The 14,926-nt window shown below is 44.5% G+C and overlaps 1 protein-coding gene across 1 annotated transcript in view; it reads left to right on the plus strand.

Annotated features, from left to right (window-relative positions):
* PHRF1 (PHD and ring finger domains 1) overlaps positions 1-14,888 on the plus strand; it is a 28,087-nt gene extending 13,199 nt beyond the window's left edge. Inside the window, exons 9-18 of the mRNA XM_056354153.1 lie at positions 1,522-1,651; positions 2,013-2,146; positions 2,983-3,170; positions 3,976-4,095; positions 6,087-6,241; positions 7,084-9,870; positions 10,578-10,654; positions 11,275-11,535; positions 12,631-12,759; positions 13,952-14,888. Coding sequence (XP_056210128.1) covers positions 1,522-1,651; positions 2,013-2,146; positions 2,983-3,170; positions 3,976-4,095; positions 6,087-6,241; positions 7,084-9,870; positions 10,578-10,654; positions 11,275-11,535; positions 12,631-12,759; positions 13,952-14,116 — 4,146 coding nt within the window. The 3' untranslated portion in view covers positions 14,117-14,888. The remainder of the gene's footprint in view (positions 1-1,521; positions 1,652-2,012; positions 2,147-2,982; positions 3,171-3,975; positions 4,096-6,086; positions 6,242-7,083; positions 9,871-10,577; positions 10,655-11,274; positions 11,536-12,630; positions 12,760-13,951) is intronic.
* The last annotated feature ends 38 nt before the right edge of the window (positions 14,889-14,926 follow it).

Genomic DNA, 14,926 nt, shown 5'->3' on the forward strand with positions numbered 1-14,926 from the left:
GTTGCTTGGACAGTTTTTGAAATCTCTTATCTATGGCTTTTAGTGCCGGTCTGCTGTTGTCCTCAAAGCATAGAGAGGTGCTGATTTCAGATCCTTGGAAAGCTTTAGTATTTGGGGAGGCAGTTTGTTTTGTATCTCATCTGTTGTTCTCCAAGTGCCTAAACTAATGGTGGTTAGCTAGACACGCTATTTTAGGTCCTTCTAGAAAAGTCAATATGTTTTGGCTAATGTTCAGGGCCTTCCTTACGCCATCGTGTTCTCCTCCAAATCAGAGAACCTTATGTAGTATTTCTTAGCACCCATGACACTTAAAACAATGGCATTCTAATAAAATAGCTCGGTAAAATAGATGGGAGCATTCATTAGTGACGCTAACAGAGAAGCCTAGCAAAAATAATTCTGTACTAAGATGAATTCAAGCATATATTTCTGTTGGCGTATTCTGTTCTCAAATATTTTGCAGTTTGAAGCTTCTTCATGACTGCAAGATACTCTAAAGTCATTCTCCTCTACTGTATGTGCCACGCATACATTTCATAAATGTGCAAGAATCCAATGCATGTGCTCTGTTAGAAAGTAAACACAGTGAATAATGTAACATCAGAGGGATCTTTGCATCTGCTATGCTTAAATGAAACTTTATCAGTTCTTGCTGCATTGTGGTTGCTTGAAGAAAGGAGAGGGGGCAGGGAAGGTGTCCCTCCCCATGGCAGGGTGGGTGGACTATAGATGAGCTTTAAAGGTCCCTTCCAACCAAACCATTCTGTGACATTTTAGGAATATGGTTGGTGTAGGCATGGCCAACTTAACATAGCTGTTGAGAGAAACCTGCTCAACGTCTTTCCAACCAAAGGAAGGAACAAACCCGTGCTGTGTTTGCCCAGCAAGGAGGCTTTGAGTTCGCGTTCTGAGGCTGGTCATTCAGAATCCAGATGCTTCGAATGTGTTTGTTTAAATGTGGTTGACCCCTGAGTACAGAGAAGAGGAATTTGAACCTTGCAGGAGCAGTCCCTGCTTATAGCAACAAAGTGATGCTCTGGAGGGGGACTCACACGTGCCATTCCAGTGAGTTCCCTGAGGTGTGTGTTTGAAAAGCTGCCTCTGGACATGTTTCACAGCATTAGGTAAATCTGACCTAAAGAATGAGGAGTTTAAAACCAGGGGACCTGTACTTTGTTGGCTTTTCAGTCTTTGCTCATGGCTCTTTGCTGCGTGATGAGCCAGAGGTCAGTTAGGTGGATTTGGGAAAGTTCTTGGATGAACTTTTTCGTTGAGGGAATGTCAATCTCGGGGATTGCTCTCATTTAAGGAGTCAGAATTAGGCTGAAGAGTGAGGTCATGTTCTCCTTAATATGATAGTCAATAGGTGAGAGAGGTGACACAATTGCTTAACTGGCAGTTTGGTGACATGAGTGCTTCTCATTTGAATCTTAAATGAATTTTTTATCAAGTGGTTTTATAGCTAACTTGTTGCTGACCTTTTAGATACCTGTATCATTTAACTTCTAATTTCCCACACAGCACGTGCCAGGGAACCACACGCCCTCTCTTCTGGATGAAACAATCGAGGCAGTTGTAGCAGGCATAAACACAGCTGTCTACCAGCGTCCTCTTGCACCGAGGGCTCCTACTAGGCAGAAAAGAAAAACAGGTAAGGGCATCAGACACCTTCTGTGGTTCCCATCTGCAAGAATAAAAGCTTTGAGAAGATAAGCCTGAATCATACGAAACACTAGATCGGCTGCATGCTGCCACACCTGTGCAGCTGCAGAAGTATACCACATGCATTTTCTTCTTTCCCCATACTGTCTTTACCCAGAAGAGTCTTGGAGGTTGCTTCTAAATACATCCTAGTGATTTCACTTTTTCAGCTCCGCCGTTTCATACTGTTGCAGCACGCTGTAGATTTTCTTGAGGTGCTTTGTGTGCCATGGGGGAACAAAAAGGGGAATACAGGGTAAAATGCAGTGCCAGCACTTAGCCAGATACTTGGTTGTCTTTTATCCCATCAGGCAGGAAGAAGAAAGCCGGACGCAAAAGAAGAACTTGGGCAAAATCTGCTGGGAAGAGGAGTTCAGAGAGACAGCTGAAAAGACACAAGGGTCCGATAAAGAAGAGAAGAGGGAAAAAGAGACTAAGATCACATGTGAGTTGCTGCCATTTTTTCAGCCATCTGTAAAAGCACTATAGCTTGGGATTTGGTGGAAAAAATACTGTCTCTTGATAGCAGTCTTTTAATACTGAATGGTAGCAGATGACCTTTTTTTCTGGTGGGTGTATGTGTAGGATGCATCCAGTGTACTCCACAAAGACGCTGTACACGGAAACAAATTGCAACCTCCAGGCAGGTCTGCTAGGTTTGCTGACAAATCCGGTTACTTTAGCTGCAGGGGTCACACTGTAAAGTACGTTGTGCAGGCTTTGTGTTCTGCCCTGCCATTCAGCTGTTGTGTTTTCTTGGTACTGATGCAAGCTCAGTTAAAATCGCCACCACCTATGCTTTTTAATAGGCTACGAATGTTTGTGTCTGTTGTTGCAAACGCAGTTGATGCGCTGTAAGGGCGCTCAGAATCCCTTCCCACGGTGGGTAGTGTTCTCACATGAGCTGTACTGAATACTCTGCACCAGCTTGACTTTTGTCCCCAGCTACCTCGGCTAGTTTACATCCTAAAGCCAGAACAATCCCTCCAGCCTTTAATAAGGAATTGACAGTTTTGAATGATGACTTTAAAGATTTTTAGAAATTTATCTGGTCACTTAAATGTGATACGTGCAATCTGTGTACGAAGTGACTATATAGGCCATAGTTAGAAGGTTAATAGGTACTTTGAAACAAATATTGACCATAAACACACACCACTTCTGCTACTGACAGTAGTAATCTGGTGACTGTACTTAAACTAAGTGAAGAATTTGGGGCTTTAAACCCAGGATACATACCTGCCCTAGCATACAAATAACCCAATCTCTTTATCTCTGCAGGTGAAAAATGAGGTTTCTGCTCGCTTACGTATTGCAAGAGCTCTTGGTCTTAGAAAACCTGAGCATGGGGGCTTGCTTCCTTATGTGTACAAACCAGCAGAGCCCTCGCTTGGTCTGATGAGAGCAGATATTGGTGCAGCTTCTCTGTCTGTGTTTGGAGTTCCACATGAGTTGGAGCCTTATGAAAGGTAAGATCTCTCCGGGTTATGATCAGGGATCTGATCATTTCACAAGCGTTGCGGTTTTTGTACATGTGCCTTTTTGCAGAGTGTAGAGTGCATCTGAAGTCAGCTTTGGGTACACAGCTCATAGTAACACGTTGGCCTGCTCTTTTATTTCCTTGGCTGAGTTGCTGAGCTCATAAAGAATTGGCCTTCTTTAAAGAGGCCTGCTGAAATAATAAGCCTTGTGCAAACCTGTAATTAAGAGCTTTGGGGTTATTCAGAGGCTAGAATCTGAAGGAGTTGGATCCTGATCAGTCATTTTCTATTGATTTAATTTTAAGTGAAGGTAGCTAGTGTATTTGGTATACAATAAACAGTGACTTCACATGGAATTAAATGGACCTGTGGAATCTTCCGTGTTTCTCCTTTTCCCATCTTCACTTTTCGAGACACTTTAAATTCAGGAGGAATCTTACTATGCCGTAGTTTGTGTCACTCTTAAGCTTTGGGTGTCGGGGAGGGGGCATCTGAAATTATTGTTGGTGAAATTTGATTTTTTTTACAGATTAAGTCTTTTTGATCCTTTCATAAAGGGAAATTATCCATTTAATATTTTAAAAATAAAAACTTACATGTGAATCTCTACTGGCTGAGTTATGCTGTTCTGTTTATGTAGCCACAGAAAATAAGTAAACTGCACAAATCTTTTGTTTAATATATTATAATAAAACAAATGATGCTTTCTAACTGTACCTGTCCCGGTATATTATCTACCTTGTCTATTTGACATGAAAAACTTCCAAGGTTTGTGCGTGTGTTTTACCCACAGTAACGAGGACGTTCCAGCAAATGCAGATTCACCGGTGAGTGCCAAAAGAAGAGTTCTCTCCCAGTCAGCACTGAGGTCTCACCGTCCTGTAGCTAGACCTATTTCTGTGGGACTTCCCAGGTAAAAATCAATCAAGTTATTTTCTTTTTCTTAATTGTCTAATGACAGTAACAAAAGAGCAAACTGAGTGATCCATCCTGGTTTAACTCTTTTCTTACCCTGAATATTTTGAAAGACTGTGTGTATGCATGCCTGCACATGTGTAGATAAATAACTGCAGCATTTTATGCAATAGTTGTTTTTTTAAGTCGAAGGACAGGCACTTAATCTTTCATAACAGCTCTGACTATTGCATTGATAATTCACATTGGTATTTCCACCTTAATCTGGCTCTTCTTGCTGTCTGTTTTGGGATTGTTTAGTAACCCCATTAGTATGTTTTAAATTCCAGTCTCATTAACCTTTAAAAACCCACTTGCTTATTTGGGAAGGCCAGGGAATCTAATTGCACATCCAGGGGAGATGAGGGATGCACCCCCCTCACCCAGTTCCTCTGCCGTTTGTTGGAGCTCAGAAAGTGGAGAGGAAACTCTTGGTTTGATCCTGCAGTTTAACCGTTGCTTTGCAGCCTGACAGATGGCCCTGGCAGGCACAGGGGCACAGGGTCTGCACACACAGAGACAAGGGGCATTGCTGGGTGCCTCCCGTTGGCAGTCACTGGGTTTTCAGGGCTGGGGCCTAGGATGCAGTGCAGAGGGGTGGGACACAGGCAAGAGCATGATGAGAAGAAAACGGATGGGGAAAATGACTGGGGTAGGTACCAACCAAAAACTGCAAGGCTGAGGGGGCTGAAGACTAGGAGAAATGGACGGAGCTCAGCTTGAGTGGTTAAAAGGTGTGAGAGGTTTACCTGGCTGTCCTCTAATGCATCTGACTTGTGGCAAAGGTTGGTTTTTCAGGATTAAGATAGTCTCTAATAACTTGGAGTATTTCTCTACCTTTCTCATCTCAGTCCTAAAGGAAGCCTTTCAGGAAGCTTTCCATGTCCTCAGAGTTATGTGAGCAGCACGTTGTTTAGAAGGTAGAACTGTTTAGCTGAAATTCAGCTTTTCTAAAGGCTTCGTTTGCCTGGACTGCAGGTCCTTCCCTGCTCTGGCCTGGGCAGCCAATTCTTTTAAGATTTTCCGTTTTGTTGTTCTGTTGTATGTTGTTACAGGGGTTTGGTGTATATCGTCTTTGGAAAGCTTGCTTTGCTGTCATACGGAAATGAAATGTAGCTCCCTCAAAGAGCTGGGTCTCTTGGTCCTTTTGAAGTTGTTGGTTTGTTGTTTGGTTTTGGGTTTTTTTTAAAGCCCAAACAAAGCAAACCCCCAAATGCCACCAGCAGAAAAGCCAAGAAAGGAAACTTAAAAGCCACACCCCAACACCAGAAACACTCAGACCTTTTCAGTCTGTATTTCAAGAACGAGGAATGTACAGTTAAATCATTTTCATATGAATGAGTAACGCACAAAGGGGAGTGTTTGTGTTGTTCTCTGTGTGTGCTGCTGTTTTTCAGTGTAATTCCTCCTCTGCCATGCTCTTGGCTACCCTACCAGTTGGCACCTGACTGGTATTCTGACTGGTGCTGAACAGTGGTTCAAGCTGCACCAATTTTTTTATATAGCAGTATAGGCCTGAGGAATACATTTGTGATCATGATTTGGTGGGGGGAAAGAGGCAGCTGGGCTGGACGTATCTCTGAAGTGCTGAACAATGGTTTGCGCTTCAAAAATGCACCTTAAATGCAGTAGAAAGTTAATCTTGATACACAAGTCAGTGAACACCACTCTTAAATAAGATTAAAAGCATTTGCTTACCAAAGGTCTTTGGTATGGTTACATGCTTTCCTATCCTCCAATGTTGCTGTGGAAAATCAGTAAAAGCTTCACCTCCTGTTTTGTCAGAGGGAGATGGGGGCTGAATGACTCTAGTGAAGCCAAAACTACAAGTGAACTTCCCTGGCTGACCTCTGTTTATGCCCTTGATTTTGGTTTCTTTTTAATGTAATGTGTGTGTATAGAACAAGTGCTGTAAGAGTAAAGGAAATATAACCCCTCTGAAACATGCAGAAGCAGTGTACCTGCCTTGAGTCCTGATCAAGAAGAAGAAGGTGCCCCTGTGCCTGATCTGTTGGGAAGTATCCTGTCTGGACAGAGCTTTCTCATGATGAGTGGTTCGGATGTGGTCATCAACAGAGACGGTTCGCTGACAGCAAAGAAGATAGGTAAGGGTCTGGCACTTCACAGTGCAATTAACTTCTTTGTTTCACCCACGCCTGCCCTGGTCCTGCAGGCTGCGTAGCTTCAAACGTAGGGATACCCTCACTGAGCGTTTGAATATGTAAGGTGGATTCGGTTTAGCTGCCAGCAGTAACCTATCTAATAAGATTCCTGTGTATGCTCTGAACTAGCGTTACTTGTGTCTGTTCCAGTTGCAGAGCTGAGATGTTACTGGAGGATTTGGGGTTTAATAGGTGGGGTTTTTCTTTCAAAAGTACTTCACTGTAGTTTCATAGGACTGGATAGAGCAGAGATACCTTAGTACCCGATTCTGTCATTTGTCATGCCTCGCTGCCATGCCTGTGCACTGTGCTTCCGTTTGAGGAGCAGCGATGAGGACCTTGGCAAGAAGCTCCTTTGCAGAAGCCAAGCTCTAGAATACGTGTTAGCACCTACAGCTGTGTCTTCCCTTGGCATGGTGTTATTTGGAAAGAATCTCTTCAAATTGAAACGTAGAGCTTTATTCTTAAAACAAGTACCTATAACATCCTCTGTTATAGTAATTTTTATCAATTAGCGACTGCAGGATAATAAACACAGATCTGGTGATATCTACAGAACAGAATAATTTATTTCCTTAACATTAGTGTTTACCTTAAAGGTGCAGTTGTCTGGCATTAAACCTTGAGCATCTGACCAAAAGAACTATTGGGCTGCCTTATTACTGTGTGGTATGCCTGCAAACCAAGGTGGAACTTAAAATAATTAGCTCAGTACTTCTTTTAATGATGGGGAGACACGACCAGATACGTACTGAAAAACTTTATTGTTTGCTTGTATGCCACAGCTCCACTTCATAGGAAATCGGCGAATGACTCAAGAGTGAATGATGGTTCGGGACATAACACCCAACCGAGTACGGCGCACTCAGGGACCACAGCAAGCAGCCCCGTTGCTGGACCTTCATTTTCCTCAGGGCTGAGTACTCGCCCCAGACCCTCCTCCTCAAGCTTGTTTCCATTACCTTCACCCTCACTGAGCAGGACTGAGCCTGCAGCAAACCCTGCACGGAGTACATCAGAAAAGGCAACTGTAAAGTCAGAATATTCGATGACACCCAGGTCTGTTCAGACTCAGAACATAGCTACTCTGAGCAGACATGGCTACAAGTCAGATGAAATGCCCAGATTTAATGGAAACTCTAAAAATGTTGCACGCACTGACTCATTGTCAAAGCCCCTGAGCTGTTACTTGAATTCTGGCTCAAAAGCTTTAACCGTGAGGCAGCCATTAAAACCACCTACCAAGAGAATTGACATCTTTGAGCTTCCCAGGATACCAAAGATTAAAAAGGAAACCAGCAGCAAGCAGGTGGAGCCCGAACCCTCAGGAAGCCAAAGCTGTGACATCCCCAGCTCCTGTATAACCCAGCTGACTGGCAAAGAGAGCGCTAATCAGCCGGGGAAGGGTAGCAAGGTGGAAAGTCAGAAGTCAAATGCCAAGGAATCTCAGCAACAAATGCATACAAGTGGGCTGTCTTTTTCTACTGATACAGGCATGTGTGGCAGTTCATCGCTGCTGGGCACTTCGAGGAGCAAAGGCCCAAGCTCTTTTGAGAGTTTTAAAATCAATATTCCTGGAAATGCAGGGCATCCCAGCAGACTGTCTAACCCAGGATTTTGTAACACCTTCCGCCCTGTGGATGACAAAGTGCAACAGAAAGAGACTCCTTCAACTCTTTTCTCAGTTAAGAAAAAGCAGGTCAAAAGTGAGATCTATGATCCCTTTGAGCCAACAGGATCGGACTCGAGTTCAGCAAGCAGCAGCCCTGAAAGGCTTGGCTTGGGGATCCCACTAACTAATATTACCAGGACTATTTCCATTGAAAATCCAAAAGTTCAAACATTTCAAACTGTTCGTCGTTTCACCCCTTACGTGGTAGGAAATGTATTTGGATCTGGAGCAGATGCTGATGTACCATCCAGTAACACAGTGTCTCACGGTGATGTCACGGTAGAAAGCAGGATTGTAGAACAGATCTCTGACACAGAGGAACGAGACAATATGGATGAGGAAGACTCGCTAAGCAGTCCTTGCACTTCATCTGCCATTAAGCCAGTTTCTAATGCAAAGTGTCTAAAGGAGGAAAGCAGAGGGAGCCCTGATGTGTTCTTTAATGCCGAAGAACTGGTTAGACCTAATATTAATGTGAAACTAGAACCGGATAGTCCCTCAAAGGATGATGGGCAGCAGAAAATCCAAAAGGTAGAAAAAAGAAAGAAGCGATCACGTTCCAGATCCTGTTCAAACTCCAGCTCCCGAAGCAGGAAGAAGATGAAAAGGAAGAAGGCGTTTGTCAAAGAGAGTAAGAGACCCCGATCAGAGTCTAGGGATAGAGCACACTCAAGGGACCGAAGCTCCCGATCTACCTCTTGGTCAGGTGGAGAAGAGCGTGGCAAAAGAAGCACATCCAAACCCAAGATCAGGAGAACTTCTACTGACCGTTCCAGCAGTCACGAACGATCTAAAAAAAAGAAAATGAAGGATAAAACCAAGGATAAAAAGGCAAAAACTTCTTGGTCTAGGGAGAGAAGGAAATCTAGGTCGCGTTCAGGTAGTCCTGGAAGTACTTCTGAGTTTTATGAAAACAGGAAAAAGAAAAGACGGTCTCGATCAAGGTCAAGACGGAGGGATCGTTCCCGATCAAATAGCATTGAAAGAACTAAAAGGCGGAAACACAGGAGAGAGAAAAGCTATGAGAGGTATGATAAAGATAGTAGCTTGAGGTCAAGGGACAGAAAGAGATCGAGATCCAGGTCTCGGGAGAGGAGGAAGTGGAGGTCTCGGTCTGCATCTCGTTCTCGGGAGCACAAAAGCAGCAAATCAAAGGAAAAAACACCACGATCGAGGTCCCGTTCCAAAGAAAGAAAACACAGATCGAAAGAGAGCTCCCTTCCTCCTCCACCAGAAAAGGATCAAAAGCCTCCAGCTGAAAATACATCCACGTTTGTGGAGCAACCTCATTCCTTCAAACAAGAGCCAAAGGAGGAGCTGGTACTGGAAGAGCTTTCCATAACCATCCAACCAAATGTCAAACTGGAGGAAATGAAGGCTGAGAGCCCGGTTCAGCTGAGCGAGGCCCAAGAAGCTGTAAAGGTGGAGCCCAGCTGTCGGGAGGTGACCAGTGAAACTGCATTCCCTCTGCCAGAGGCCACAAACGCGTGTGTTCCAGTTGGCAATGTGGATCCTTTTGCTGAGACAGAATTCGCCAGCAGTAGTGAGCCAGCAGTGCTTGGTAGCTGTAGCAATACAAACCTTGAGATTACAGTTAAAATAGAAAATACCACGTTGTGTTCATCTCTGATGGAAGCACCCCTGGAGAAGCAAGTTACCGCGCACGCTCCAGCTGAGGCTGCACCAGTTCAAAGCTTGTCCAAAAGCAAAGTAACAGATTGTGTGAAGGAGGTTAAAGATGAGTGCCTTGTGTCAAACGAGAAAACCAGTGATTTCGGTAGTACTGAACTGGAAGTAGTACCTCAGGGTCCTGTGCTGAAATCGAAAGCGCCAGTGAAAAGAGTTACCTGGAACCTTCAAGAGGAAGAAAGTGGCACCTTGTCTGCTGAAAAAGCTTCAAGTAAGTATCTGTTTTTGGAAAACAGTACTTGAAGCACAGGCTGTGTGGGGTTTGGTGCCTGGCTAAACCTGGTGGTAGCGTAACAGTTCTGTCATCTGAGCTGGCGCAATCCCCTGGTTTCCAGTCCCGAGAGCTGGCGTTCTACGCTTGCTGGCATCCTGAGGTGAGCTGTGTTAATGGATCCGAGAGGACACGCTGTCAGCGCAGCTCGGCTCGCCAGCGGCGGCTTGTTTGGCCGTGAAGCGCAGATTGCAACCCACTCTCTGAACTGGCAGCCCGCGTTCCACCCTTTCTGCAGCTGACTGGAGTGGGGGGTTTGCCGTCAGAATTTATAAAGGTTTCTCGGGGCCAAGGAGCGTGACAAATCTCCAGAGCTTGCTACTGGGAGCTCCGCTCAGCCAAAGCTGCTACAAACAGTTTGGCTTGGGACCCTGTGCTATGCGTGTTGACAGAGTTGCTTGTGTTGTTCTCCTTGGTTACTCTTGTGGAAACCCAGGAAGAAGCAATTGCTCAAGGGGATGCTAAGTCCTCTATTATCAGAAGCTTTAAAGTGTTGATGATTGCTGAACAAAATCCAGTTCTAGCTAGCATTGTTGTTAGATCCTTTTTATTTTAATTGTTTAAAAATATAATTGGCTTTGAATTTTTGACCCATTAGGTTTATTTTATTCTTAAATGTTTTCTTTTCCTTCTCTTGGGGACCCTAGGGATGCCGTTTTACAGACTTCAGCGAGTAAAAGAAGGGGCCTGGAAAGCTGAGGACTTGAACCAAACGTTAAATCAGGTGCAGTTAAATGAGCCTCCTCCAACCAATTATATGATTCCTGAGCCTATGTTTCCTGATCTAGATTCCTCTCAGGTTGGTTCCTATTCCAGCACCCTAGTGTCATGGAAGGCATCCCACCTCATCTGTGCCCTCGTTGTGCAACACCCTCCTCTCGTGGCAGAGCTCGCCTTCCGCTGCGTGCGGTACATTTCATACAGCCCATACACCTCAGCAATCCTCTGTGATCATTTAATCTCTCAGGTGCTCCTTCCAGTTGAAGAGGCGCATCTTCTTTTAGTTCTGCTGTATGCGCGCAGCTTCTGTTTTCAGCAGTAACTCGGGGAAAGACGGTGCTGGTGAGAAGCTCTGAGCTTCTCCCTGGCTGGGATCAGGCTGTAAAAATGGGCCTGGTGGCACTGGTCCGTGCCATCAGGCTGTGCTGTCCACCAGTTAAAAGGTGAGTGGGGCTGGTGCTAGCTAGATGCGCAGAGACCTAGCTGAGGGCTGGGACGTTAGCCTCCCTGATTTAAACTAGTAATTACTTGCCTGTTTGAGTGGGTAAGAGGTGCTCTGAAAATCCTGGTCTGACGCTCTCTCTTGTAAGCACAGGCATTTACAAAATGGTATGTGTTTCACAGGTGTACTGTCAAAACATACTTTTGACACCACCTCTGCCCTCAAGCCTGCCCCCCTATGCCCCGGTCAGCCAGCCCACGGTTCAGTTCATCATGCAGGGTAGTCTTCCAGCGCTTGGCTGCATGGCAGGACAGAGCCTGATCCCGGAGCTGGGCAGCCTGGCTACTGCATCTGAACCAGGAATCCAAGCTGCTTTTGTTGGAAACGCGGAAGAAAAGAGCAAAGCACCCAAACCTGCAGTGGACAAAACGAGAAACGAGGAAGTGAGTGAATGCTATCAAGTAGCAGATGCATAACATCAATGAGCTGTTTATTTGAACTTGTGAAGTTTGGGTGTATCCGACTTGCTCTCTACTGTATTTTCCCAGCCCTGGCTGTGGCTGTTGGTTTCGGTGGCTGACTGTGCTAGCCCAGGAGCAGCAGGCAGTCCTTCCTTCGAATTCTTTTGGGATTTTCTCCCATTTGATGGTTCCACTTTCTGCAGCTTCATTGCAATAGGACAGAGAGGGATTAAAGCATCTAAAAGACGTTCTGAAACTTTCTTGCATGAATGTCTGGAATAGACTTTCCAGAAGCCAGAATGTCCAAATCTCTCTATAAATGCCTGGTTTTTGCCTTTCCCCTCCAGCTTTGAAATTAGTGCCTATTCCCATAGCAGTCCTGTAGAGAGGCTGAACATGCAGAGGGAGTAAAATAGTTCTGAGATTTTGCAGTGATCATCCCTTGCTGCCGAGTTTTGGGGTTGCTGTAAAGACCATTTGCTCTAAGCATCGTGGATGTTAACACAAGAACAAAAACTTCTTAGTTAATTATTTCTCTTTCTACCACAAAACAAAACGCTAAGATACCTTTCCCACTAAACCTCCGTTTATATGAGCAGCAGTTTTCATGGACTTACCATGATAGATAGAATGTGCTCTGATGTCATCTGTAATCCTTAATTTATATGCAAGTTTGCAGTTTTCAGAACGCCCTCAGAGCTACCTGAAGCTTTGTATTCACAGCTATGACTTGGCTGCTTTTAGATCCTTTTGATGGATGTATGTTTATTTCAGAGCTGTTGGAAGGGAAGAAGGAGACCAGAATTAATGGGTGTAACGCTGTAGTCACTTGCTTAAAACATATTCTCTAAGACATAGAATAAATGTTACATAAAATAAGGGTTCCTCCTAGGGCGAGCTGGTATTTGTTTCAAGACTGTCATTTACAGTAAAGGAAATCCCTGTGACGTTGGCTCTTACTCGGGTCGTTGAAACTGTGAAATGAGTATTTTCATTGTTAGGACATTGCTAAGAAAAATAGATTCGGAAACCATTCCCAAGGTAGCAGAAGTTAATGAACTTCTCTTTGCTGGGCAGTACATGAAGAAGCTGCACATGCAGGAAAGGGCTGTGGAAGAAGTGAAACTTGCCATTAAACCCTTTTACCAGAAGAGAGAGATTACAAAGGAGGAGTACAAGAACATCCTTCGAAAAGCAGTGCAAAAGGTAAGGTGAAATGGAGAGGAGGGGCTGTGTCGGTTAAATAAGCGGCAGCTTTGGACTGCGCTTGCCAGCTTCAGCACTTCCCTGCTGTAACTGAGGAGCAGATCTCGGGTACTCTGCAGTCTTGTGGTGCAGCAATAGTTGCTTCGAGCAGGACGGAGCGGTGCCATCGATGAGAGCTGTCAGACTGTTCCTTTCAGGAGATGGTGTTTTCAGTGGTCCAGAACATTGCAAAGTTCAGCTCAGACAGCTTAAAATGTACCGCGGGACGTGCCTTGGGTGAGAATGGTCAGCTCTATCTCATTAAGAACTTCGGTCAGAATTGTCAAGCTGTTTCTGATAAAGTGAGAAAATACTTTGTGTGTTAATTCCTTCAGCATCAGTGGTGGCCCTGAACTTTGGAAGAGGGCCTTGCAATTTGGCTGATGTTGACTTTTGCCTCAAATCTTAGCGCTGACCAGATCGTGGCTAAAAAAGACCTGATGAGCGGGTAAACGTTGTCTTGTGAGAGCAAGTAATGCTCTTGTGGTCAAGGCAGTTAAGTGATACCCCGGAGGACTGTATTCTCTCCCCGCTCTGCGTTCTGGCTATCATTGAGAAATTCCATCGTAAATCAAAATTCCTGAGATAACAGGTGCAATTCCATATCTTCTACGTGACCCACGTGAACCTCAGGTGTGGTTTGTAGGAGAGCTGGTCAGCGCCAATTGCAGCTGAAGTCACTGTGAACTGTCCTCTGAATGCTGATAAAGTTCTTGGTAGGGTCCACCCTCTTTCCCCTTTTATCTCAAAAATTTATCCCTTAAAATTGCCAGATTCTTTTAATCTGAGCATCGCTTTCTCAAAATCATCAGAAAAATGGGTGATCAACGCTTCTTGGTTACCCTGTGTTGTGCAAAACTGGCTGGATAGAAACGCCTGTAGTAAAAACGAGTAATTCTGCTTTCAGAGGTGCTTCTGCAGTCAGTTGGTGCTCAGTAGATAAGCCCTGGGCCGTTTCTGGAATGCTTGAAGTACAATAATACTCCTGTCCTTGTTGAGTTTTCTGCTTTACGTACCCTGCTGCGAGACTCGAGGGGCTATACAGGAATCTGTTCCCCTGGGAAGTTCAGGGCTTCTCTGTCGTTTGTTCGTTGCCTGCCGGAACGGCTGCAATACTGTTAATGGAGAGAATGGCTCTTCTTTTTCCTTGTAGATCTGTCACAGCAAGAGCGGAGAGATCAACCCTATGAAGGTAGCTAACCTGGTGAAGGCGTACGTGGAAAAATACAAACATATGAGGAAACATAAGAAATCTGATAGTGAAGAGACATGTGAAGTGGAAAACAGGGCAAGCCACAGCCGGCATGACTTGGATTGAACTGTGAAACTGGAGCGGAGAGAAGCGCGGTTATATCGGACTTACCTACCTGCGGAAACAATTCCCATTGTTTCCATACAGGAATGAACTTCTTGGGGTTTTGTTTGTTTGTTTCATTTTGCTTTTGTTTTTTATTATTATTACCTGCAGACGCAGAACTAAATAACAATCAAATGCCTCAGACCAGCAGAGTAATTCAAGGGAAAACACGGAAGAGATGGAATGTTTGGGACTCCCGGATTGCTGCGGTTTTCAGGGCTACTTTTGATAGGCCTGTGCACTTGTCTTGCTAAAAGTTTGCAACTGGACACCACTTTTCATATACAGTATATTGAGAGTTGTATACCGTTTCCCTTGTGTTTATTTATCGAAATATGGGTTGTCTTTAGAAACTTCTGATTTAATACTTGAAATGTTGACATTTTTAGTCCATGTGATGGTGAGCGAAGCTTTACTCGCTCTGTGACTTTGGGGATTGCAGAAATGACTTTATAAACTGACTTCAGGAACACTGCTCAAGTCGTGGTGTTTATTTACGTTCTGTTGGCAGTATCTTGTTAGAGAAAAGTTTCGTTTCGGGGTGGAGACTGTGTTGCACTTCTGTAAATAATGCACTGATGGCTGGTTTTGTGTCTGCCTTTCAGGAAAAAAACGAAACAAGAAGCAAGCATTGTGAATTTTCAGTAACAAGCTGAAGGGATAAGGTTGAACTGATGTACAAAGCAGAAATGTGACAGAATTTATAAAGTTATTTTGAATGGTTTTAGTCCTATCGCAGGTGTCATTTGTTTGTCTCACAGCTGCCTTTTG

The sequence above is a fragment of the Falco biarmicus genome, chromosome 10 (genome assembly GCF_023638135.1).
Source record: "Falco biarmicus isolate bFalBia1 chromosome 10, bFalBia1.pri, whole genome shotgun sequence".
Taxonomy (NCBI): Eukaryota; Metazoa; Chordata; class Aves; order Falconiformes; family Falconidae; genus Falco; species Falco biarmicus.